The following is a 27,548-nucleotide window of genomic DNA, read 5'->3' as shown; positions in this document are numbered from 1 at the left end:
GAGCAATTGCAATAATGGTAGGCGAATCACTTACTACTCGGCTAGCCAGAGAGCGGCTAGTAGCGCTTAAAAAGTTCATACCGTTACGAGACAGGGTCCGAAAACAACTTCAAACGTGGCAACAACTACAAACTGATTTTGCTGTTGGAAGCGAACAGCTCTTTGCTCCGGTAACTAAAGCGACCAAAGATGTTACGGCGGCAACTGTGCCCGTCCTCGGTGCGCTTGAAAAGATAGCGGCTCAGACCGAGCAAACAAAAAAGTCTCTGGAAACACTCCCTGCGAAAATAGCGGTTGCTACAACACGGAGGCCGCCACCACTCGCTATAACGGACCCACAAGAACCTTATGTTACAATGGCCGACGAGGAAGAACTAGGCGCCACCGCAAGAGAACCAGAAGAAGAAATACCGGAGGAAATACCGGAAGAAATACCGGAAGAAATACGGAAAGAGGGGAATATACCCCGTAATGTTCTTAAAAAGAGCACAATAGACACAATTAGAAATCTCGGCTACGAAGAATTAGTCGATTTTACTGTTACAAATTTTGATAAGGACACACGAGATGAGCATATCAATAGCGGCTACGAGAAAAATATAAGGTCGTTAAAGGATTGGACAAGAATAGTGTATTTGGCAAATAAACATAAAAATGAATTACCACTGCGTGATAATAATTATATAACATTCCACAATAAAGTAAAAAGTGAAAGACCAAAACACGGAAAAGGATACTCTGTTGGTAAAGACGTTACTTGTCCTGGTAGTGTTCTCAGTGATATATCACGGCTAGAAATACTAATCGGAGGAAAACGAGCCGGAAATAACTCTCCGGAAATAATCAATGAGGCCGCTGATATTTGCAGGCGGTTATTTGCCGGTGGTATCATGGACATTAATGCATATCGAACGCTCATTGACGAGTTAGTGGATGATTAAAAAATTATAAAATTGTCGTTTTTGGTCGTTTTTTGGTCGTTTTTGGTCGTTTTTTGGTCGGTTTTTACGGGTGAAAACCCCAGGAAATCATTTAGAGAAAATCGATGTTTTTTACCAAAAACCGGCAAAAACCGACCAAAATCGACAAAAAACGACAAAAATTGACAAAAATTGACAAAAAACGCGGATTTTTACCGCCGATGAAAACCCCAGGAAATCATTTAGAGAAAATCGATGTTTTTGACAAAATTTATGATTCGGTGGTGGGAAGGGGGGTGATCAATCACTAATTGGAAAACACTGGTGTTTTTATAATAAAGATGATTATACACTACAACCATGATAAACCAGTCGGCGTCTACGTGGTAAACTCACGATTGCCTGTATACCGCGCGTGGTACGGAGACGGTCTCGGTGATACCATTGCGGGGTTATTTACAAGAATGGCTCCAAAAGTGGCGCCGTTAGCTAAACAATTAGGAATGAAGGCTATTGATGTTATTCGTGATAGGGGTATTAGTGCTATTGGAGATGTTGCCGGAAGGGCGTTTTCTGCCGCACGAGATAAACTAGCATCGTTGGTGAGAAAAAGAAAACAGAAACCACCGGTGATGCCATCAACGACAGTGATGCCTGCAAATGTCAGTAAAGTAATAAATAACGCCGTGGAAGAAAAACTAGAGTCGTTGGTAAACAATAATCAAGATGACATCGCAAACATAATAGCGGGAAGTGGTTTAAAACGACGACGATGATTTAGATGCATCAGCGTATTATTAAATAAAATGTTTAAACGAACAGCTGACCCGGCGTTTGATATGGACGCACCAGTGCACAAGGATGATTCTGTCCGTAATTATCAATTTTATTCCTATCATGCAGTACAACCCAACATACGATCGCGAATTGAACTTCAAGTCCATGATACCAGTAAATATTTTTTACCGTGTGAAGCGTTTATTGAAATCGAAGGAGAACTTGTAACAGAGGCCGATACTCCTGCTGTACCGGCACCGTATCCAGATGGTACCAAAGTTGGCTTAGTCAATAACGGCGTAATGGCGCTATTTGAGAGCGCAAAATATCTCATTGACGGGCGAGAGATCGAGTCTATAGAACGCGATGTTGATGTTGCTACAAGAATAATCGGGCTAGCAAGATATTCCGACGATTATACAAGATCAGCGGGTCCATCTATGATGTTTGCAAAGGATACTAAAAACACTGCTGGAAACTCGCAATTTGTGGTAAGACGACCAAGAAATAGTGCTGATAGCGCTAACGCTGATGTTGAGAATATGATTATAAACAGCGATCCTAATTTTAACATCGGAGAAGCAACACGCATATCAATGTTAACAGGGCCGCGTAGATCTTTCTCATGCGCGATTCCACTGCATCATATATTTGGATTTTGTAGGAACGTGCGAAAAGTTATCTACGGAGCAAAGCATACCGTGGTGCTTGTGCGAAAAGGTGATGATAGAAATGCAATTTGGAGAATTCCAGCGGATCTTACGAATCCAAATAATGACTCTGGTAAAGTCGTTTTAACTAAAATATTATTGTGGATGCCAGTAATGACTCCATCCATTACCACAGAGGCACGATTGCTATCCTTTATGGAGCAGGGAGGAAAATCATTACTAAGTTGGCTAACAACAACAACAGATACTAAGCAATCAAATATCAATGGTATATTTACATGGAACCTGGCATCACAACAAGGCATTTCGGCTTCGCGTCATATATTTGTTGCGTTGCAGGATATGACGAGAGTTGATAATCAACTATCCAGCCATATGATATTTGATCGATTAGGCGTTACTGACGTCTCGCTGAGAATAAACGGCCAGCAGGAACCATCTGAGGATATACAACTTAATTACGGTCAAAACCATATTGCACGCGTGTACCATCGGTTGCTGTCGTATATGAGTCGTGATCAAAACGTCGACACTGGTTTGCAAATATCACAACATGATTTCAAAGAACTATATCCGATCTATTACTTTTCGCTGGAACATCTTGATTTAACAAGACAATCCGTCGTTGATATACACTTCCGAGCTAATGTAACTCGCGGCGTTATTGCCGATTATAGAGCGGTTGCTGTCATTCTCAGCGATAAATCAATGCTGCTAGAAGGCGTTGGTGGACGAATGAGAATCGTTGATGCGCCAGTGGAAAACATGTAACTGAAAGCATAAACGCGTTTACAATAAAAATGTCGTATAATGTTGTCGGCGTAGAGTTGACCGATGGTCAAGTCAAGAAATTACGATCAAAGTCGGCTAAACAATGTGGAACCACAATAACGTTAAAGCCGTCACAGATGGCAGGTGGTAATCATAAGATATCGTTGACGGCGCGTCAAATAAAACATTTCAATGATGCGATGAAGAATAAAAAGGGTGTTCAAATAGTTTTTTCGGCCGCAGCGATTAAAAACATGGAAAAGACCGGTGGGATATTTCCGTTGTTAGCTGCGATTCCAGCGTTGATTGCCGCGGCGGCCCCAGCAGTGGCGAAGGCGGCGGCGTTGGGGGCCGTTGGTACCGCGGCGGGAATGGCATTGAAGAAGGCAACCGGGAAAGGCTATAAAAAAAAACGACCCGTAGCAGGAAAGGGTCTAAGACTACCGGGAACCCCGTATTCATGGTACTCGGGGAAGGGTCTAAGACTACCGGGAACCGTTTAATGACTCCAATGTCTAATTTTGATTTAATAGATGCCGCAAACGCGTTAGCGATAAAAAACTTCAGAGGTGTTTTTATGAGGGATCAATTACCGACAAAACCAAGGAATATTGAAACCGGTATAATTAACCTCGATAAATCCTCCGGAGCGGGAACTCATTGGGTTGCATACGCAATTGATCCGCGTGCGATCGTCTATTTTGATTCATACGGGTTAGCCCCGCCAAACGAGTTCATGCGGTATATCCGGGCGTGTTCAGCCCCGGTTTTTTATTCCACGCTGCCAACACAACAATTAAGCGACCCACCGATATGCGGCCGTGAGGTATTGAACGTACTCGCGGTGATTTCATCATCGCGGAAACCACCTCATGTGGTTGTAAACGAATACACTAGTGGGGTCGTAGAGGCCCGGCGGGTTAATTAAAAACACCGTTTTTTTTTTACAATAATAATGATTGATATCTGGGGACGACCGGTTTCGGCGCTGAAAAAAACCACGGAAACGCTCGCCACCGATGACATAAAAAAACTAATTGAGGATGAAATCGCTGATACGTTAAATTTAACCAGTGTTGACCCGGGCGAAATAGTTGTATTTCAAGACCGCCAGGGTAAACTGAAATCCAGTAATGTGTCGCTGAATGACGTTTTAACACGAAATAATGATGCCGCCGAGAACAATATCGTGTTGTATACCGATGACGGACGACTTAAATCAGGTGAATCCATCTTGACGATAAATGGAAAAATAAGTACACTTGGCAACAATTATATATCCATGTCGGATTCGTTAAAAAATTTGTATGATAGACTTAACGCGCAAGCAAATCAGTTCGAGGGGATACAAAAGTCTGTCACCGATATACAACTCACTACTGCTAGTTTTTTTGGAACCCCGACGGTAACCGAACCGAATCTTGTGGGGATAAAAAATACTATTTCGGAGTTTACAACGCTGTCGGGCCAATTTTACACGTTACGAAAAAATTTTAACAGGGCTGATAACACCATTGATAAATTCTTTGGTTAAAAAAATACCAGACCGGATGAAATTACAATAACTATAAATGATATCACTGCGTATGGACAGGAAATAGAAACAATCAAAATTGATGTTAAAACGATCAAAGCGGGTTTATACGTGAATGAACGGGAAATAGAAATAATCAAAAATGATGTTGAAGCGAACAAAAGGAGTGTAGACGCGACACAGGAAATAGAAACAATCAAAATTAACGTTGAATCGATCAAAGGGAATGTATACACATATGGACAGGAAACAGAAAAAATCAAAACTGATGTTGAAACGATCAAAGCGGGGTTATACGTTCATATACAGGAAATAGGAACAATCAAAACTGATGTTACAGCGATTAAAGACAGACTACCGGAAATGACAAAAATAAAAATCCCTCATGAAAACACCATCAACACAGTATACACGATTCATCATGGATCATTCGCTTGGACTCCTACACAGAATACAGTAGAAATCACCGCAACCGTCGAGGGTATTTATCGATTGACACTGGTTTCAATGATGCAGTTTAATATATTATCGTCGAGTTCATCCGGGTTTAACAATACAATATCAACAATTATAGACAAGGACGAAACTGAACAGTTTACAATTTATGCCGTCGATAGACATTTAACCGGGGCAAACATTACATGGTATGTGGAATTTGTAACGGATCTAAGTAATTAAAAACACTAGCTCTTTTAAAATAAAAATGACCACCAAGGTAATTGAATCAGAGGTATCACCGACGTCACATCAATATCGATTCAATACCGTAAAAGAATTCTCCGCGAATTTGAAAACGCTTTCCGAACAATACCGTGTAAAAATAAAAAAATACCGCCGAAAAATAACCACCATCGACGCGGTCGTGTACTCGGTGTCGGGTATAGTAGCCGGTACCGGTGTTATTTTATCCACGGTGACCATGATGGCCCCGATCGCTGTTCCAATCGCTATCTCCGCGGCGACAACAATTGCTGGAGTCGCCAACGCAATCACTAGAAAGATATCATCGTGTTCTCAGAAAAAACTCAACGAGTATACAGTAAAACATCAAATAGTATCCGACGCGTACTCGAAATTATCCGGGTTTATCTCGTTGGCGATAGATAATTCGTTTATATCCGATGTTGAATTCTCCACGATGGTCCAGTTGTATGACTCCGCGATGTCAAAAATCGAGGATTTTCAACTGGAAGCTGGAAACCACGTCGCTGAAAACAACTTCAATGGGCTTAAAACATTCTCCTGAAAACAAGCAGGTTGTTAATATTCGGTGTTGAAATTAAACAATAGAAACGACGAATAATAATAATGTCGCTGAACCCCGAAGGGTTGCAATTACTCCAACGGATCGCGGAGAACACCACTCCGGTACAAACAAATATGATATCGATAACATCAACGAAGCCAGAATTCAGTGTAAACTTCCCTTCTCCGATTCCAGTGAAGGAAATAGCGCTGGCAAAATTGCGAATATATCACAGTTGGCCTAATATCCGAGCGGAAGCATTTAACGGACAACAACCTAATAACTCGCTGGTTTTTGCATGGACAAATAAACCCGATGGGATCCAGACTGGAATGAGGTTACAATACCAACTGGGTCATACCAAGTAGAACAAATCAATAAAGAATTTCAACGCAGGATAAAATCGATCACAGGAAAAGAATCAAAAATCGATATTACGGTTCATGAACCGACGTTATCATCGACGATTGAAATAAGCACACCGGGGTATATGGTTGATATTTATAACAGTTCAATAAGAACCATACTAGGTTGGCCCGAGAATCCACCTCATGGAATCCCCGCGGATTTGCACACAAATGTGCAATCGTATCATGAGATTAATCCCAGTTATCAAGATGAATTGTCTATTATAAGAAACACGTTATTACCCAGCGGGTTTATATTTCAAGACAGGAATACCATGCAATGGTATTTTCCGTATAAGCAAACTCCTGAATCGTCCGCCACGGTCACAGTTGGTTTAAATGATATCACTGGTGCGTTTGCCGAGATTAATCGTAATTACCAATTACAACTAGAACAGCTACGGAAAACAAAAGCACGAAAACACGTTGAGGTGTTAAATCAACTTATATCAGACATGGAATATATCAATGAACGAATCGTTAAGACAACATCTGCTAACAGCGATGATAATAAACAAAAATTCCTAACCGAGTATAATATCACAGAAGCCGATTTACCCGATTTCAAGTTTCCAGGATACAACGCGCCAGAACTAAGAAAGTCTCTTAATGATTTTCTCGGTCCATCAATTATCCTCAGACACGATAACGGAGATGGTGGTAGGCATATTGCTCCATACAACGTAAATATCGCATCGGTGATAGCAATCAATCTAGTGTGTGATGTTATCGAAGGGAGTTACCAGGTAGATACCAAGCAATCAAATCAAGCTCAACAGGGGTATATCCTTTATTCATTTTCACCAACAGCCCCTCCCGGATTCTTAATCGTTGAGAGCCCGATTAATCCGGTCTATATGCGATGCCATAATCGGTTTTTAACGAGAATTAATTTCAGACTTACCGATCAGTCAAATAACCTAATTGATCTACAAGAGGAGGAGTTAGTGATCACTCTGTTTGTAAGATCATTGTAAATAACCACTTAGCAGCAGGGGGGGGGGGGGGGCAATGATATCGACGCGGTCGTCGCTGTGTTTACCGGACGCTGACGACGCTGGGATCGACGCGCAGAACCAAATGACGTCACCGTCGTGTAGGATGGACCGACGTCGTTTTTTTTTTACCAGCGCTGACTACACCGGATCCGCTGAGTGCAGAAGTATTAATTAAGCAAAATAACGATTGGACAAAATGTCGGATTCGCCCCCCCCCCCCTGCTGCTTAAGATGGAAGTTGGAGAGTGCTTGACTTTATAGAGTTTATCATGTTGAATATGGCTAGCTTCCACTAGGCATTTAAAATATTTCTTCCATAACAAAGAGAAATAAGTAACGCTGATCAAAATTAGATTGCATTTAGAATCTCGAGACACTCAGTGCGATACCACTCGTAATATATTAAATACGCCGCTCATTTTCCATTGACCTTGGTGTACCAAAAGGGCTATGTGTACTTTACTACTTAAGTCAGAAAAAGTGGTGTCAGGTAAATGAAAAAAATATGTCAGGTAAATGATAAAATGTTGTCAGGTAAATGATACTGGTTCCATTTAGATGACAAAATATTGTCAGGTAAATGATAATGATTCCAGGTAAATGAAAAAATGTGTCAGGTAAATGATAATGGTTCCAGGTAGATGATAAAATATTGTCAGGTAAATGATAATGGTTCCAGGTAAATTAAAATTTTTTCTCTCAGGTAAATGATAAAATGTTGTCAGCTAAATGATACTGGTTCCAGGTAAATGAAAACAATGTGTCAGGTAAATGATGATGGTTCAGGTAGATGATAAAATATTGTCAGGTAAATGATAATGGTTTCAGGTAAATAAAAAAAAGTGTCAGGTAAATGATAAAATGTTGTCAGGTGAAGGTTAACATGGTATCAGATAAATGATAAAATGGTTTTAGGTAAATGATAGAAAGGTGTCAGGTAAATAATAAAATAGTATCAGGTAAATCATAAAATGGTACAATATAAAAGTAAATTCAGATATTAATTTCCATCTGAGTGAAAATAAAAAAATGTATTCTCTCAGCCAAAATAAATGCTGAAGATCGCTTGAATTAATGGTGTATACAAAGCTGGAGCATTAATGGTGTGCGATGCGTATTCTTAAATATGTCTTCCATATCAGAGAAATAATTTGCAGAGTAGACACCTTGCTTAGTTAGGTAACACACTATTAAAGTGAAAAGGGTTTATATGTAACCGAATTCCTCCTCTGTCTCCCGCCAATTCACACTTATATTTTGATCTAACTAGTCATTGGATCTAATTTCACTCTTTTCATTCAGCTTTTTAATTTTCTGTTCTGTTTAGATTATTTCTCATTTCACGGATGTAAAATTGTTGTGCATTCATTTTGATGTTGATTTCTTTCACACAATGTTTCCTATCTCATACTGAAGTTATTTGAAAATTTTCAGTTTTTTATGTTAGGCACCTGCTTTGTGCTTTTACGTGACCCCTATTTATCCTTGAAAATGAGCTACTGGAAATAATTTAATAAGTAACGAATCCACTATTTTTGTGATTCTATGTATTTAAATGCATTTCTTTTTTGTCTTAAAATCTTCAGAAAATGGAGGAACAAAAGAATATCATCATCATCTAGGGGCCCCGAGTGGCCGAGTGGTCTAAAGCGCTCTCCGTTACGGATCACTGCTATGTCACCTCTGTCTGCGTGGGTTCGAGTCTCGGATTTGGCTAATGTGGGTATGTGAGAAAGCTTGCCAGTAGCTTCTCGTGGGTCGGTGGTTCTTTCCGGGGTTTTCCAGGGTTCTTCCTCCACCATTAATACTGGCCGCCATGTATAGCCTATCGCGTGCTGAAAAAGGCGTTAAACCCTACAATAACAACAACTCTCTCTCTCACGCACACACACACACACACACACCATATGATGTGTGCGTTTTATCAATTTGAAGTCAATACTTCTCACTACCTGATTTCTCCATCGTGTTCAAAACATGAGTTTGATTGTGATGAGAGCTACAATCTCTCCTTAACTAATTTTCTTGCCATGTTTAATCAAGAGGGATTCCTAAAGATGTGTATCGTTTGCCAAAGAGTGTAACAGGTATACAAAACTTTATGGGCGACTGTTACAACTCTATGGTCTTAAACTAAGTATGAGAAACAAGCGAAACCAAAATGTTTAGTAAAATCAAGAAATAAATGTATTTATTTAAGTTACAAAGTAACAATTTAGCAGGAAGTTACAGTATTGTGAGTAAAATTCTAAATGTTTTATCAAAAGTCCAAAAGTATAGAATATTTCAAACGAATTCAATTAATCTTAAATGTGATTATGCACCAGTAGTTTTCATTGAGCTGATATACCAATAGTCTTGATGTATCACAATAATATAATCAAGAATGACTTTTAATAAATTCACAATGCTCCAAAGATGGTATTGTGTTGTTGTTTTTATTGTTGTTGTTGTTGTTGCCCAATAGGCCAAAGACCATTTTGTATTCTAATGAATAACTTAAATTAATGATTATATCTGAACACAACTAATGAATGAACTAAGGAATGAATGATTTTTTTTAAACCTTAAGTTCGTAAATAGGACCAAACCTTGGTGTCAAATATCAGTAAACATTTATTAGGATACTTAAAAACAGCAAGCAGGGATCACGAGTGCAGTAACTTCGGTAGCCTCTTGCTTCAGCACGTTTGCGTATAGAAGACTTTGAGGCTTCTACTCTCTTCAACTCTCTTTAATACACTTTATACTCATTAGGTGCGAGTAGACTAGTAGAGGGTCACCATATGGTGTAAATTTCGCATTGAGTAAAGCAGCCGCTGCTACGCTCACTCACTAAAATGTGATTTGATTTATGTGCAATTTAAACTCTGTAGGTGAAACTTAGTTACAGTTAACTAGCCATACAAGGACGCATAAACGTAGATTTATTTTTAAACATCTGTTCTTAGTCTTTCAAAGCAATAAGCTTCCTTACTTAATTGCCATATTAAATCCATTAAAAGATTGTGGTAAGGTAAGTACCCTCTATTAGCCTCCGCTTATGACAGAAGTAAAATATGAATGTACTCACATTTGGATGAAAGGTTATTTTACTAGTCTCTGAATGAATTGAAGAGTGTGATACTGTCCTGAGGCATTTAATCCAAAGTCGATATGTTCTGCAAGAACGTTATCAACGGCATTCTGAAGTCTATTTCTGATTTAACAGCCGTAACATATATTATTTACTTTAAATGCGTTTTTTGCTTTGATTTTCTGATAAATGATGGCGATAAGAAAAGTTGACTGTCTACATCAGAGTCGTTAAATTCTTTGTCTAGATTAATAGAAGTGTATTATTGTGAGAAAGCGTTCTTAAAAACGTCTCAATTATATGGGATAGGATCGCTACCTTAACTGTTATTTTCTCCTCTCATCCCAGTTCATAAATACAACAGGATTTTACACTTAGATCTACTATTCTTGATTAACCGTAGAAACGGTTGCTGCGTGTAAACGTATACTAATCAATAACGCCCATAAGTATTCGAGTAAACGATAAGGTCAGAGAAGCAAATCGATTTAGTAAATAAGCGCAAAATGAGTTAGTGTTTTAACAACTGATAACTGAATGAGTATGTCATTGTAAATTAAGTGAGTAAACAAGTAATTGGGTTAGACAAGTAAGCAGGTTAGACAAATAAGCAAGCTATATTGTTTGCTTGTGGGTTTGACTCCATTTTTCAGTACATGACACGTTATATATGACGATCAGTATATTTGATGGAGGTCGAATGCTGGACCAACGACCCACAGGAAGCTACTGGCTATGTTTTTCATATAGCCACCATGTCAGAGCCGAGACTCAAACCTACGCGGACAGAGATGTGCTAAGTGTGATTCGTAAAGTCGAGCGTTTTACACCATTTGGCAACCCCTAAGAACAATAGAAAAGTGAGAAGAAAAAAGAACATAGATAGGTATGCAAACTGCACAGACCTAAATCTACCGTCGCATAATGCGTCAGCAGATCTTAGTCTGTGCTGTTAGGAATAGCAGCACAACAAAAAAACATAGACTCTGATCTGCAGGCGCATTATGCAACGGCAGATCAGGATCTTTGTTGTCTGCAGTTTGACTCGATTGATAAACGAGTACATACGGTATGTGCTGAACAAAATAAAGAGACTGGTGAGTGAATGAATGATTAAATGATACCATACTAAGTTAAGATCTAACATGCAGGTGTCCTTTCGGAGGAAGAAGTAGTTTTGTTTCTTTTTTGAAGGAGACGTCTGATTGTGTATTCTTTAAACCTTCGGGGGGTTGGGGGGGGGGCTCCTAGTGGCCTTGTGGTCTAAAGCGCTCTCCGTTCCGGATCACTGCCATCTCACCTCTGTCTGCGTGGGTTCGAGTCCAAGGCTCGGCTAGCGTGGGTACGTGAGAAAGCCTGCAGTAGCTTCTCGTGGGTCGGTGGTTCTTCCCTGGATTTTCCAGGGTTCTTCCTCCACCAGTTATACTGGCCGCCATGTATAGCCTATCTTGTGCAGAAAAATGGCGTTAAACCCTAGAACAACAACAACCTCCTTCCGTTCATCTTATCAGTCGTTTGTTGTTTGGGATTTCACATACTCAGCCTGCACCGAATATTCAAAACTGTTCCGAGAGTAATTTTACCACGACCAGAATAGTTAAATACTGTATGGTTTACGGGCACGTGTTGTACGTGCAGCTTGGGTAGATTAAACACCACCCCAAGGCCGAAGTGAATTTCTTTCTAGTTTCGACTTTCTATCGATGGTCCAGTGTTTCAATCAAATGTTTCATGAGTAACTTGAATTATGCTTGATTTATGAGTATCACATTTTAGATGTTTGCTTATCTTTACTCTCTAACAGAATAATTTCCAAGAACTCTAATCATTCCCAACTCTTAGAAAAAGGTTATCCTGTTCTATGTCATTTTTATCTTTGTAAAGAATTGTTTTGGTAAAATGTAGACTACTTTCTTCTTACTCATGTGTGTATCTACTACTTGGCTTTTCTTCTTCAAACTTACCAAGATCTTGCTTTGTGCTAAATTATAAAACTTCAAAATTGTGGTAATTCAAGATTTTTTAAAATCTAGACGTGGACTATATTTTAAATCAGGCATCGGCTACAATAAATTTTCTTTGAAATAAAATTGAAGATACAGAATATAGTAGTCATAAAGACTTGGTATATTAATTACTCTTATTATAAAACTCATTGCCCGTATAATTTCTAAAATAATAGTAAAGAAACCAGCACTAAAAAACAACAACAACAACAACACCAATACTACTACTACTACCACTACTACTACTACTACTACTACTACTACTAATAATAATAATAATAATAATAAAATGATTAATAATAATAATAATAATAATAATAATAATAATAATAATAATAATAATAATAATAATAAAATGATTAATAATAATATTGTCAATAATAATATTATCGGTATTATCGTCCGATTCAAACAGAATATATGTGTGTGTGTGTGTGTGTGTGTGTGTGTATATATATATATATATATATATATATATATATATATATATATATATATATACTTATTCTCATTAGCTCATTTGAATATCGATTCTTTATTAACTTTTCATTTCAACAACCTCATACAACAGAAATTAAGTGTAGTATATATCAGAATTAAGAAATGAACCGTAAAAGCTCTTGTAATAACCACCTTTAATATGTCTGCTGACTTTTGGTCAAATATGGTTTCTTTCATATATTATTCATTATAATACATTAACATATAAATGGATACGAGAGAACAAAAATGTATTGAGGATGGCAATAATAATAATAATAATAATAATAATAATGATAATAATAATATCTTTATTCTTTGTCCATTTTGTCTTCTTTTGATAAAGTATCTGAGGTGCCAAAAAAATGGTAACTGAAAGTCAAGGAACACTTACACGGTTATTTTGTTAATATAAAACAAAATAACTTTCTCTATGGTGTTTGGGGGTGGGTGAGGTGCATATAATGATCAGAGCGAATTGAGCATCTATTTAAACCGAATTAGACCTTGCTTTATTTCACATTGATTTCATAACAAGTTTCAAGTTCATACTGCTTACAAAAAGTACCCTTCAGATCAGAGGTGGTAGTGGTGGCTAACAACTACGTGGGTAAAACATCATGGAGGTCAGTCTTTCATTTCAATGGTAAAACTTACTTAACAATATGCACTGCAATTTTTAATACCATATTTATTCTAGTCACGTGTCTTTCGCTAAAAGAGACAGCGATTTAACTTAATTTGTATTTTAAGTTGAACTTAATCTTCTTCCATTATTTAACTGTAATTGTTGAATGAAGTCCAAGACTATCACACTGGATATGACTTAAATATAGGTGTCGGACCACCAATTATTTTACAGCCAGAGAACCAGTCTACTGGGGAAGGGGTGGTATTGGGGAATAACAAATGAGTGCTGAACAGTTTAAGATGCAAGCATTGGCTAGCAAATGAATTTCATTTTCTCCCATTATTAATTTCACAAACTTAAGAATAAGTACTATAGTTGATAAGAAAATATTTACTTTTATCGTATATTTTATTTCCCGCTGGCAAATTAACATATGGACTGTTGGTGTGAAGCCATGGAGTCTTCTGTTTAAGAGAACGATGCTCAAACCTTAACAACCCCACCTTTCACTAAAAAAATAAAAGCAAATGCTGCTGAACACCTGCATTTCAGTGCTGAAAAATATCTCTGAATCCATTAAATGGATTCCTGTGGTGTTTGTATGCCACCTAATGCATGTTTACTAATTTAAAAAATTATGCCACCTAATGCATTTTTATTCATATTTTTTTAAACATTAAATTCTATAGGAACTCATTTGGGGGTTGCAATGGTAATTAGTAACACAAACATAACCTTATATTAACCACGTATATTTTAGAACGAGAGAAGAAACAAAGAACTTCTTGTTTACCAAGATAGCTGAAACCTTACCTCTGTGGAATGAAACTTACGTAGTAAGTAATGTTTATGAAATGAATATAATAAGGTCCTTCCACCGTAAAAACTTAACTAAACTCCTAATTTTACTCCAAAATATGCCAACCAATCAGAAGGCTGGATTTGTCTATTTGGAGTAAGATTTGCAAGTCTGGTTTAACATTTCTTACTGAGGAGGTTGAGTAAATTTGTGTGAGGGAAGGGGCTTGACTCATGGGCGCTCGAACATAGGGGCACGGGAAAAATAATGCTGCGGGCGCCCCTGGCATGACTTCAACCAACGTTACACGGAGGTCTTATATCCACATACATTTGGCTATTTGGAATTACGATAAAATATAACAATTCTTCCTGTTGATATCACTGTATAACTCCAATATGTAACACGAAGTCAATTAAAGACATCAGTGAGTCACCTAAGGTTGTCCTTATTACCAAGTTTATGATACTAAGTGGACATGAAAAATTCGAAGACCAATGGGTTCAGATACAAATATATGTGATCAGTTCAGTTGTATGATTTACATGTTTTTCAAACGAGAAGACCTTAATTTATTCATATATATAATTAACATATAAGTTTGCCTCCGATATCTACCATCATGTGTTGAGGCTATTTTAAAATTCAGCTTTTTCTTTATCAAAACAATAAAAAATAAAAAAATTGGTGAATTTATAAAACAATGAATAATAATAATTATGATATACAAATGGAACACTGTAAGCGAAAGCCGTTCGTTCTTTGAACACACGAGTGGAACATTTTTATGTGAAAGCCGTTCGTAATTTGACAGCTATTCAGTTCATTTAGCGACACCAAGAAACAAACACATCGGTTAATGTGGAGGAATCTTTAACTTGTGGAGATATTCGTCGTATATCTTTCTCTGAAAACAAAATTCAGTTACTGCGTTCTACCTCAAGCAAAACATTTAGGGTTTTAAAAAAATAAATAAAATATGAAACTGTGTGTGTGTGTGTGTGTGTGTGTGTGTGTGTGTGTGTGTGTGTGTGAATTTTACTCTGTTGTGTTTCTGTTATTTTACGGGCACGTTCTTGTTTACAAGTTCAGACATATTAGCGCTGTGAAATTTAAATTGTCTTTTGTCATAGCATCTCATTAGGGCTGGATTGTATGGGTGACTTCCCTTGATGTGCATGAAATAGTCTTCAGGATCTTCTGTCACGTGACCACAATCCTCGCACACGTACACCTTCTTCCGCCTTTCTTTGTAAGCGAAGTTATAGTTCATCCCATGAATCTTTCTGCAGTGTGACTCCAAACTACATCGTTGTGTGAATGATTTGTCACAGAAATCACACTTGTACGGTCGGACGCCTGCAAATATATACGTTACAGTAACTGATGTATATTATTAACACCTATCGGTTAGTCTCCGGTAAATGGACGTATTATTTTTTTTCACAATTGATAGAAAAAACATTTGCCTTCAGTCAGCCAACTTTCGTTCTCAAAACACATGTTTCTATTATACAAAATTACGAAATTTAAATAGTTGTTCCCTACACAAAGAAAACAAAATTTTCCAAGTTTGTGCAATATGGCAGACCTTCCGATCAAAGCAGATATATCGTTACCTTTTCTTGGTCCTCTTTGAAAGAAAAGGTCTGCAAATATTCCAATATATTATTTACAATGTCTTAATTTTATTGTACATATTAAACACCAACATTTAGTGACCATTGTTAATAATATATGGCAATTACATCGATTTTTAGGTAGGTACTATCCAATACTTTCTACTTATGATATAAAGATAACATTACAATCACATTTTCAATGTATGGTGTTCTCGACGAGATCACCAATTGTTGAAATTTCATCAAAGACTCGGATTTGTAATTTCATGTCTTTGATTGATAAATTTTGTAACCATTAAAGAAATCGAGAAAGCGTATTTCTGCAATAAGCATGTAACACTTGATATTGGATACACTATTTACCTGTGTGCGTCCGTGTGTGCCTCTTTAAATCAAAGGTATCGTTGAATCCCTTCCCACAAAATATACATAGGTATCTCTTGATTCCATTGTGACACTTAAGGTGGCGCTGTAACAATTTCGGAAACTCAAATCCCTTCCCGCAAACTTTACAGGTGAATCTGTTTTGGCTGGAGTTGTCTGGAAAGTTAATTTTTTTTATAGAAGAAAGTTTATTCGTAAAAAATAATTCGAAATCTTTAAAGGGAATAATTTAAACAGAGAATCCACCTGTATATACGTAATTCTATTATGTCCATCCACCTGTATATAAACATAACATATTCACTTAATTTGCAGCCAGACGTACATCATACGATACATTCCAAGTGTGCATGTGGTTAATGCACTGTGAGAGATAACTTGTGTATCTGTAGCTATTAAGAAACCACATTGTACCCGCCCCCCCCCCCCCAAAAAAAAACAAATAATTAAGTTATGATTTTAGAGTAAGTATGCATGTAGGCATCAGAGTGATGAATTAGCGGATTTGAAGGTAAATATATTGAATTGATAATTTGTCCACAATCGAAGTATGATGTTTTCAGTAAATAATTTATGAGCATGTATTAGCGGCAAAGGCGAATGTTATATATATATATTAGACAGTGAGTCAGTCTATTCATCGTCAGTCAATTAGTCAGTCATTATGTATGGATGCATACTGTTTAACGGAACGCCAGCACAATACTGGCTATATAATGCTGATTTAAAGGGAAGTTCCTAAAATGGTCACTCAAACAAACGTGCAGACAGTAAGACGTTTCCGACACAGCATACGTTTCACAGAATTAAAGAGTTGGAGAGTTCAAAATACGGTATTAAGCCATAATACCATCCTTAATGTTTGATCAGTTTAAAACTTTACAGATTTACAACGCCTGTGACAACACAGATTTTAATGCAAAATATCAGTAACTGTTATTAAGCTTCTTGCTCTGTTTTGTACATGTTGGAAAGCTACGCTATATATTTTTAATTTTAATTATTGAAAAGTCTTTACATAGTACTTTGAAAAAAGTTGTGTCTAAAATAAGCTAAACCATATCAGAAACAGAAAATCTGACCAAAATATCTGACCGTGTTTCGGCAGGTTACTTGTTTTCCGTGTTATCTCTCTTAAATTTGTTATCCATACAATATCTACAATTTTGATGCACTACATACGTGGAAAATGTCTCTGAGGGCCTCCCAACCACTAAAGACAGGCACGTGATCGTTCCATGATGCAGATTGTGTCAGCAGTTTAGGAATTTTGATCTCTCTTCCCTGGAGGTAGGGATGATTTTAAATACATGGAAAATGTTCCTGTCACTTTTGTCTCACACGTCTGAATATTTACTTATGCAATTAATGACCTAACTTTCACCAGACTGGAGCAAATTGTTCACCACCTCACCCCACCCGAGATAGGTGTTCAGTCCAGGGTCATAAGGATTTATATCTCCACCTGTCACAATACTATATCTTTACTGGGCATGAAAGTATAAGTTTATACTTGTACCTCAATGTGACTCCGATGTGCATCCCTGACTCTAGAGACATAATTCCTGGGTCAAAACGTGGAAATACATGAGATTCCCCTTCAATACGCATATAAACATTTATGATAATACAATGTATCCGTGCATTTGAATTTCGCCCTGGCCCTCTCCTTACCTACCACTTTCCCCCATTCTCCAGGGATTCAGGCCCTGCGTCGTAACTTGAAAAAGACATATGCAGACCCCCCCCCCTCTCTCTCTCTCTCTCTCTCTGTACATATGTTTGAGGTAACATGACACATACGCATACCTATGGGAATGATTGGGTTGATCAATTTGACGTCAGGAGACAACAAGGGATTTTTAATTCCGTAGCCTCCATTTATGATCTCCACATCTTTTTGAAGGGTCTGCTGGTAAAATAAATAAATAAATAAGTTATGCAATAGTAAGAAAATACTAAATGGATCTATATTTAAAATATCCAGATAAATGGCATTTCCATTATTAGATCTGTAAACTAAATGCCGAATAATCACGTTGTTATATATATATATATATATATATATATATATATATATATATATATATATATATATATATATATATATATATATATATATATATATATATATATATATATATATATATATATACGTGTGTGTGTGTGTGTGTGTAATTGTGTTTATTTAACCCAGAAATATGCATGGTATTCCGCTCAACAGATAATGACGACAGTGTGTTACCCTTTGCTAACTGTAAATGTCTCGGTCAATTATCAGTATCGGTAAACATCAACAAAGTAAATAAGAAGCAATCATCTTACATCCTGTATGAGATTATTTGCTGGAGTAGATTTTAACGTGTGTTCAGGTGATCTGGGGAGTGCAGTTTTTTTGAGGTTATCGTGCCGTGAACCCTCGGTAACCCTGGGGAAAATCTCCTCGGTAACTCTGTGGAAAATCTCCTCGACATAGTTCTTGCGAGATGGGTTAGAAACCACGTGTAGTGAACTTCCAGAAATAGGTGGTGACATTTGTGGAAGAAATCCTCTCTGTAGAATCTGTTGATTCCGATACATATAAGGAGGGTAAAACTGTGACTTTTGCAACACATGTCCACCGACGTTGGAAAATGGAGATAAATTATGTAATTCGGGTTCTCTGTGCACGTGATTATAGTGTTCAAGAACAGAACATCCTCTAAGGTTGATCGGTTCATCAGGCTTCCCTCCAAAATCCGCCGCGTCAGCTTGACAAGGAGATAGAGTATTAGTCTGCGTTGGCCTTTCTGTGGAAGAAAAATAATATATCATTAATGAAATAAAATATCATCAGGAAATTGATTAGATTCAACAAAGATGTCGAAGAAGAAAAAAACTGTATATTATCAGTGACATGAAAAGTTCAAGGTTTGCGTTGTTCCCAACTTTTGAATGAATTTACATTTTCCTATATATGGTGTCAAATACATCCAGAACAGAAATGTCAAACGAGCAACGTTCAAACAATGCATGGAATATGTGTAACATGTGCGACTACGTAAACCGTACGTGATTTTGACCCACTAAGGCGTGAGTGCCTAGGGCAAAGTTGACTAAAATGCTCATCTAGAAGAAAATTCTGAACCAAGCGATAATGATGTTGGTCTTCGTGTCCATGATTTCCTAGAAAGGGAGGATGACTGGATGCAAGCAAGCGATGATGTATCGATTTTTAAAAATATATTTTTGGTTTGGATTGTGTGCTTTAATGCATTTTTACAGCACATTAATGGCAATAAAAGGCGGTCAGAATAAACTGGGAGAACTACGGACATATCAAATTGTGAAATAAGCGACGAAAACAAAAAGAAGTCGGCGTTTTAGCAAGTGATAACTGAATGAGTGTGTGACTAAATTAGGTGAGCAAGCAAATAAGCAAGTTAGACAGGTAAGCAAGCTAGATTGTGTGTGGGTTGAATGCCATTTTCAGCACATGACAGGCTATGCATGGCGGTTAGTATATTTTTTGGCAGAAGAACCCCAGAAAAGTTCCAGAAGAACCACAACCCACTGGAAGCTACTGTCAAGCTTTCTTGCCAACCCACGTTGGCCGAGCAGAGACTCGATTCCACGAGGTCAGAGGTGAGATGACAATGATCCAGAAAGTCGAGAGCCTTAAACCACTCGACAATCCGGTGCTCCCGATGGCCTGTCGAATAATTGTGTGCACAACTAATTTCTCATCTTCTACAATTTTGTTAATGGATGTAAGTCGTAAATCTCCGCTTTTACTTGCAGTTACGCATACCACATTGAAATAATAAATGTATAGATTTGAGATCGATGATTACACGAGTATTAAATTTCACATTAAAAAGATTAAGTATGAACATAAAAGTGAAATAATGATAAGTAAAATTTCACATTTTCTTATAAATGGTAGCAATGTATAAATTTTCACTGACTTTTACTACTGAGCATTTAATATAAACGAGCTGTGTGCATATCGTTATGTGTGTGTGTGTGTGTGTGTGTGTGTGTGTGTGTGTATGTGTGTGTGTGTGTGTGTCTTAGATTTTTAACGTAGTATTAACAATTTTTCAGTCATATAGCTACGATGTCTGCAGTGTGGTAGTTTATAGTGATGTCTAGCACTGGGGCATCATGCGAAATTTTACCTATCATGCCTTAGTCACATTATCCTGACACTAGGCCGACCAGTCTTAACATTAACCTCTTAATTATGAGTGCCTAGTGAGGCAGCTGTTAGTGCCATTTTTGTACGTGTTTGATATGACTCGGTCGGGGTTCGAAGCCGCGACCTCCCGCATCAGAGCGGACGCTCTTACCTATAGGTCAATGGAGCGGTCAAAGTTATTTGTAAAAAATTGAGTTTTAATACGCCTGTCCTTATATGCAGATATACGTTTTTAGGAAATGGTCTTCTCAAGTAAGTGGTGTCTGACACGTGATTCTTTAGGGAATATTAAAATTTTGAACCAATGCAAAAGACTTACAAAATATTGCTATTCGTTACTGAGAAACTGTCTCAGATTATGCAGTCTATATTTAGTGGTGCAAGTAGATTTTAACGGTACAGATCTCCCACCCCGCTATTCCGACTGTATCGACTTATTCTATTTTTAGTTGGAAAAAGAAACGCAACTATCATCAACGCATATGCACCCACTTGACCACTGAAAACTAGGTCAAATGTTTATGAAGACCCGCAGTCTCTTGTCACAAACAAACTCATCATCCTTGGTAACTTTCATACTAGAGTTGGCAATGAACTCCTCCTATTGAGGAAATGTGTTGAACACGAGCCCTTTAATCGCCAATACAGTATTCTGGCTCGCAGTATTTCCGAGTCATGTAGATAATTGCAGAGCGCTGGACTGACCACAGCCTAACAGACAATCACAAGCCAAAACTTACCCCATAAACGTAACCTCTCCAACGGACACAGGATAATGTGAAAAAGACATTTGTTGAAGAACTATGCACCAACTAGTTACAATCGATATGAACTCCGAGAATGTTGAGGAAAACTAGTCATCCTTCGAAGATTCTGCAACCTTCGGTTCCACTACACGTAAACATGAAGAATGGTTTCATGAGAACAATGCTGACATACAGAGACTTCTGAAAGAGAAACGTCTGCTGCAGAAGGCATGTTTACATCACAACACTTCATCATCTAAAAAGGCAGCCTTCAGCAACACAAAGGGGACTGTCCAATGCAAACTCAGAGATGTTCTACTAACAGAAGTCTGCAAAGCTGAAAACTCGCACATATCACAGACTAACGGAACTCTTGAAGTTCATGAACTATACCTCAAGAGTTGATAGATCCATCGTTCGCTTGTACAAGCGAAAAGACAAACAGACAAATCCTGCAACAACCGTCAAGGCATGTCAGTGTTGTCAATAACTGTCAAAATCCTCCCCAGAAGTATAATAAGTCGCCTTAAGCATCACATCGATGAAGGGCTCATTTTTGAGAGTCAGTGTGGCTTCATGAAAGGACAAGGGGCCACATACATGGTGTTTGCAGCGTGAACGTCAGGAGAATGCCAGCAACAGATAAGTAAGAAGAAACGCTTCAAAGATTCCCTCATGTCATCTTTAAAACACTTAAATATTTACCCTGAGTCTTAATAAAATCTATCACAAGATCGCTTCACCAGGTAGTCTCATCCATACTGAAACTACAGACTTTGGACTGAGGAGACTTACAGAGGCAGTGTAGAAGTACGAGCAACGTAAATCTTAGAACTGCAACACATCATGTATTGATCTAGCAAGCGCAAGAGGCATCTCCTGTCAAGTGTGTAACAGACAGTTCAGAGCAGAAATTGGCTTGATCAGCACATACATTCTCACATTGATGAAAATGTAGTAAATGAATTTCAGTTTTCTTGGTTATTTTATGAAACACAATCAAACATTCACGAGAATAACTCGGTACTCAAGTGTTAAATGCTCTGCATTATTCTTCAGTGAGTATTATGAGATAGAACACACATTGCCTCATGCCTAGTGAATTCACCCTTCACGACTATCTTGTGATCTTTAAAATTTAACTGGATATATAGCGGATCATGAATTCATTTCAATTCCTTTCTGCTACGACTGCAAATCCTTAATAAATTTTATACATTTTAAATGAGTGTACCTTCGTGAAAGGTAACTTGTCTAGTCTCTTTGTAGCATCCCTTTCTTGTTAAGCTATTGATATATTACACCGATCCACCCGTCCATATATCAAGCAATTCATCATCCTACACCCTGAATTTATCAAGCAAATAATATAATAACGCACGAAGAATGGAGAAAGTAACTTCTGTATATATTAAAACCTTGTTTTCCATTTCGAAACCAAATGGAAAAAATATGTATTCACCATTCTTCTTCGAAGTTCATAAATACTTTTCGTGGGTTCTGTGAGTGGCAGAGGATGCCAATGTCCAAAGTTACATTTACAAGGTCAGGAGACCACCCCACGCACCTGTTGGGTATAGCGTGTTTCAAACATGTCAGAAGTATCTAAGCCTGTAAGTAAGCACGACTACTGATACGAGCCTCCCTTAAAAGTAATCAAATGGTATATATACTGGTCATTGATTCTGGACAGCACTAAAAATAAAACTAGGTCGTATATAAATTATTGAATGTCTTTCTTCGGCAATGTCAACGCACTAAAACATTATTAAATATAAAGACTGAAGTTTACTTTAAAATCTTCATGTGTATACCGGTATAAATATATTCTCTTTCTCTTCCCACTCTGTGTGTGTGTGCTTGGGGGTGGGTGTCGTGCTTATATTGGGTCGGCAGCCGTGAGGTGTCCGTGTGCAAGACTCTTTGCTTTTAATTCAGGCATTATCTGCGGTACATAAGTTCGGAAACATTGGGTATAAGCTTAAAAAAAACACTTCGTGACAAAGTTGTATCCTGTTTTTGTGAGGTGTGTTATTGCAATTATTTGTTAATACTTATTGAATTAGCTTTGTGTGAAAACAATTCAGGCGTTAATGTAGCATACATCAAAGGAAAGATTAATGTAGGAAAAGAAAGTATCCTCCATATATTTCACACTTAGGTTCATATAAATAAAATAATTATCATAAAAAAATGAATATCTGGCAAAAACAAGAATTTTAGGTATGAATATGGATGTGAAGACCCCACCCCACCCCACCGTTGAACCTAAATCCAGACTCTGCCAACAGTTTTAAATCCGCGTGCATGAGACAAATTTCATTATGATTATAATTGCAATATGTATGCTGTAAAGGAAGAAAAATATAGGGATAGTAAAATTGCACTCTTTTATTCTATTATTCCAAATTTTTAAATTGTTGTAAAATGTTAGCTCTTCGAAAATGAAAACTTCTTACTCAGCATTGCAGCTGGATGAAGAAAAAAAACCCACCGTACATATGATATCATCTTAATTATTTGCTTTGTTCCGAATTGCTAAGGTTCGAAGGCTCCTCCATATTTTACCATTCAGCTGACATGACCGTAAGTGATTCGACGAGAATGGAATTGTATGTTCAGCATAACAATCTCAGTCTCAGAGAAGTATGTCACTCTTGTTGTGGCGTAAACAGTGGTGTGTCAGCATTGAAAGAAAAAAGATAAACAATCGGACAGACAAATTTTTACTCCTAAGTGAAACAATTGGATCAGGTGATAATTGGTTCAGGTAGTGCAGTCGTAAACCACCTAGATGCAGTGTTGTAGTGTCTGCTTACTGGATCAGAAGCAACATATAATGTCTTCATCTATTCTCTGTGCGAGCGCGTGTATGTGTGTACATACCCACTCAGACGTAGATGCCACTACAGTACGCCAGATAAACACTTTCATTTGTTTGTATACCCTCGTTTAACCTTTCCTTGCGGCAAGAATGGTGCGGGTTACAATCTGTCCATATCGGGTCGGTCGGCTGTCATTATATGTCCCTGAGCTACACACGTTGTTGTTGTTCTAGGGTTTAACGCCATTTTTCAGCACAAGATAGGCTATACATGGCGGCCAGTATAACTGGTGTAGAACGAACCCTGGAAAACCAAGGGAAGAACCACCGACTCACGAGAAGCTACTGGCAGGCTTTCCCACTTACCCACGCCAGCCGAGCCTTGGACTCGAACCCACACAGAAAGAGGTGAGATGGCAGTGATCCGGAACGGAGAGCCATTCAGGGCCCCCACGCTGTTTCAGTTGGCGTTATAAGAACAAATGTAGAAAACGTCATACTTTAATCCTGAGATTGTCCACGGTACAACAGCTCGACAACAAGTTGATGGTGGTCATTGAAACATGTTAAATAAACACAGGATGAAAGGCTAGATCCTGTTTTTCTCGTAGAGAGAGGTCTTGATTCAATTATTTAATAGGTGTCCTGACCTTGCTCGTAACACAAAGCAACCCGGGGTTAAATGTTGATTCCGAAAACGAAACAATTGAATGCAGATAGAACTGAGCGTCTTGATCCAAATCACTTTGAAAGTTAAGATGAATGTTTATAAACAAGGTAAAATAATATTCTAACTTATTATATCTATCATATAAACGATACATTGCTTTAAAAGATAATTTGCCTCAAACGATAATTCGCTTTTAACGATAATTTCCTTTAAACAATAATTTGCTTTAATCGATAATTTCCTTTAAACGATAATTTGTTTTAAACGATAATTTGCTTTAAAATTAAAAATCAGCTGCATTGTGAAACTGCTTTCACTAAGCAAATTTAAGTACAGAAGTATTTGGTGTCCCACATCACAGAAAAAGATTTTGTTTACTAAAGACATTGTCTATATATAGTATGGTATTAATTCAGTTTTTGTTTCGTAAAGAGGTTGCCTATATGTAATACGGTATTAACTCAGCACTGAAAAACAAGAGTTCCATTACAGATGTGAATTGCCACGCCCCTTTATACCTCAGATTTCCAGTCTTTAGTAATTGCCTTATTTCTGCAGCAGCATGTCACCATTCCTCTACTAACGCTTTTTACGCCTTTCCGTATTTGTTACTTTCTTATTTTTCATAATAAATTTTAGATAGTCTTGTATTTAGTAAAACTAAACTGCATTATTTTCCACAAGGTCGCCATAATCTTGTATCCTTTGAGCGGTACACGAATGGACTGTGTTTGACGTCACATCATCTATTCAGATAACGGACATCGCCTTGACTGGATATAGCCTTTCGTGTGATGTCGTAAGCACATAACCACGCAAAATATTCTTTGAATCGACGATATGATGTTTATTGAGCTTGTTGCTTGATACAATTTAAGATCTTTGAGTAAACGGTTGATCTCGATTCTCAATAACGACAAATCCAAGTACAACGTATCGAGGAAAACAAAACACTATATAGATGCGTCTGGCCCATATTTTGTTTGATGTACACAGATGTTTAGACCACTGACATCATATACTGATGTTCATTTCGAAATTTCCCGCATATTATTTTATGTTTGTTTTTTAGCCCAATCTTTTTAAAGCTTAGAATCCCTATCATAAATTATTACTTAACGAATGGAATCTCCAAGAAAGTGGTAACGAGAAGAAAGCAAAAGGAAGACAAAATAAACTTTGAAATCGGGCTTAAACTTTATTTTAATTTATAATCATATCATATTCCTATAGGAAAATATGACAGTCTGTTTTGTTTTTGGTGTTTTATTTCAATCTTAAAATAAGGTACATTACATTGTCAGCCTCTTTTTATGAGTTTTAATGTACGATAACATTGAACCGCAAACTTTACATATTATAGATTTAAACCTTCATCACCATGCCTTTAATTTATCATCACCTAATATCCAATGCAAACTATAAACTCTCTGTACATAGGAATTAAAATGCACCTGTAATTAGTGCTGATCAATTAGCGAGTAGTATGAAAATAAGTTTATTTATGCAGTGATTTTTGTAAATTTACCAAATGAAAGCTTAATGAATATATAAAGAAAAGTTACCTTGAATGCCTTGGTTGATGTCATTTCGACTCTTTATAAGAACTGACTCTAAAATGGTAATTTTATGAGGATCGGGGCAGGGGGCACTGTCTACTTCAGTTTTATGCCGTTGCTCTTTCTCCTCAACAAAACGATGTTTCTTCCACGTTGATTTTCTGATCAGAAACGTCTTAGGCATATTTGGGTATTTACTGTATTTGTCCAATTAAGCCAACTAGTCAATATTTGTCTAAAGGAAAATAATATTATCTAAATGAACTTAAAAGTGGCGAACTGGCTGAATCTAATATTCATGTTTTCCTCAAAACGAATGTCAGCATCTAAAGTCTGCTCTTATTCCGCAACATAATTTTTCAAAGTTTCATTCAATAGAAAAATAATCCCTTTTTTCGCAGAAATGTGTTCCTTACATTTGATCAATCCTCATTCTATGCTTGGTGAAATAAGCAGAAATTTCCATTGAAAAAAGCTGAATCAGATGACACTATGTAATGTTTTTCCTTCACCAAGCCCGTAATCAAATAACACTCAACTACCTACACTTTCCGTCTACCGTTTAACTAAGTTTTACAGCTGTATCCAACCTTTAAGAAAGGAGGAGGTGACCTTATACGTATATTATACCTACCGTTATATACTTGACTGAACTTCAAACAACGGGGGCGTTACTTAGGATGTTTGTTTTCTTTCGAAGAAAACGGCAATATCCCAGAGACATCACGGCTTCTATGGTCCATGACGAAAAGCTGTCAGCTAACAACGATTACTACAACTACCCGTTTAGCGGGCTGCTTAACGGTTGGTAAGTTGAGATTTAACCTCAGCCAGTCGCATGGTTGCTCTCGCGTTTTTATCATTAGGCGGACTTGTTGCTATATCAAAAGGTTGGCTTTTCAATATCGAGTTATTGTAGTGGCACGTTAAAAAAGGAAAGGAAATATGTAGCCATTGTTTAACATAGAGCAGTTTTTGTTGTCGACTTTTGTAAGGTGTATCTCGTAAGCTATGTTAAAATTTGCTCGCATTACCATTTAGCTCATTTCTGTTGTGATTGACGTCTCCGACTCATCCGCAAAACATTTTTTCTAATTTTTTATAAAGGTGTGATATTTTTTATTGCATTTTTGATATGAAGAAATCTTACATTTTCCCAAAGAGCCAAACCTCTGATGAAGAAACTAGCTTGCCAAGTCATTACGAAGGTTATACTCTATTACGATCCATGCATTTAAAACATAAAC

The 27,548-nt window shown here is 37.3% G+C and overlaps 1 protein-coding gene across 2 annotated transcripts; it reads right to left on the bottom strand.

Moving 5' to 3' along the window:
* Positions 1-13,182: 13,182 nt before the first annotated feature.
* On the bottom strand, positions 13,183-26,854 carry LOC149798266 (uncharacterized). Of its 2 annotated transcripts, none has more exons than XM_089963401.1 (5): positions 26,308-26,854; positions 18,648-19,111; positions 18,132-18,234; positions 16,302-16,478; positions 13,183-15,675 (listed from the first exon to the last, which is right to left on the bottom strand). In XM_089963401.1, exons 1-5 carry the CDS (start codon positions 26,483-26,485, stop codon positions 15,374-15,376), a joined length of 1,224 nt encoding a protein of 407 aa, XP_089819527.1. In that variant the 5' UTR covers positions 26,486-26,854; the 3' UTR covers positions 13,183-15,373. The 2 variants fall into 2 exon arrangements, with proteins under 2 accessions (XP_089819527.1, XP_089819528.1); XM_089963402.1 differs by having other exon boundaries at positions 18,132-18,231.
* Positions 26,855-27,548: the final 694 nt, after the last annotated feature.

This window comes from Sinohyriopsis cumingii, chromosome 6, assembly GCF_028554795.1.
Source record: "Sinohyriopsis cumingii isolate HCF-2022 chromosome 6, ASM2855479v2, whole genome shotgun sequence".
NCBI lineage: Eukaryota > Metazoa > Mollusca > Bivalvia > Unionida > Unionidae > Sinohyriopsis > Sinohyriopsis cumingii.
This window is presented reverse-complemented; position numbering and strand designations above follow the sequence as displayed.

Coding starts and splice junctions, on each gene's coding strand:
- LOC149798266 (XM_089963401.1), bottom strand. CDS start 26,485: ATGCCTAAGACGTTTCTGATCAGAAAATCAACGTGGAAGAAACATCGT. Junction 19,112..26,307: donor CATCAACCAAGGCATTCAAG/GTAACTTTTCTT, acceptor TTTCTTCCACAG/AAAGGCCAACGCAGACTAAT. Junction 16,479..18,131: donor CAACCCAATCATTCCCATAG/GTATGCGTATGT, acceptor TTAACTTTCCAG/ACAACTCCAGCCAAAACAGA.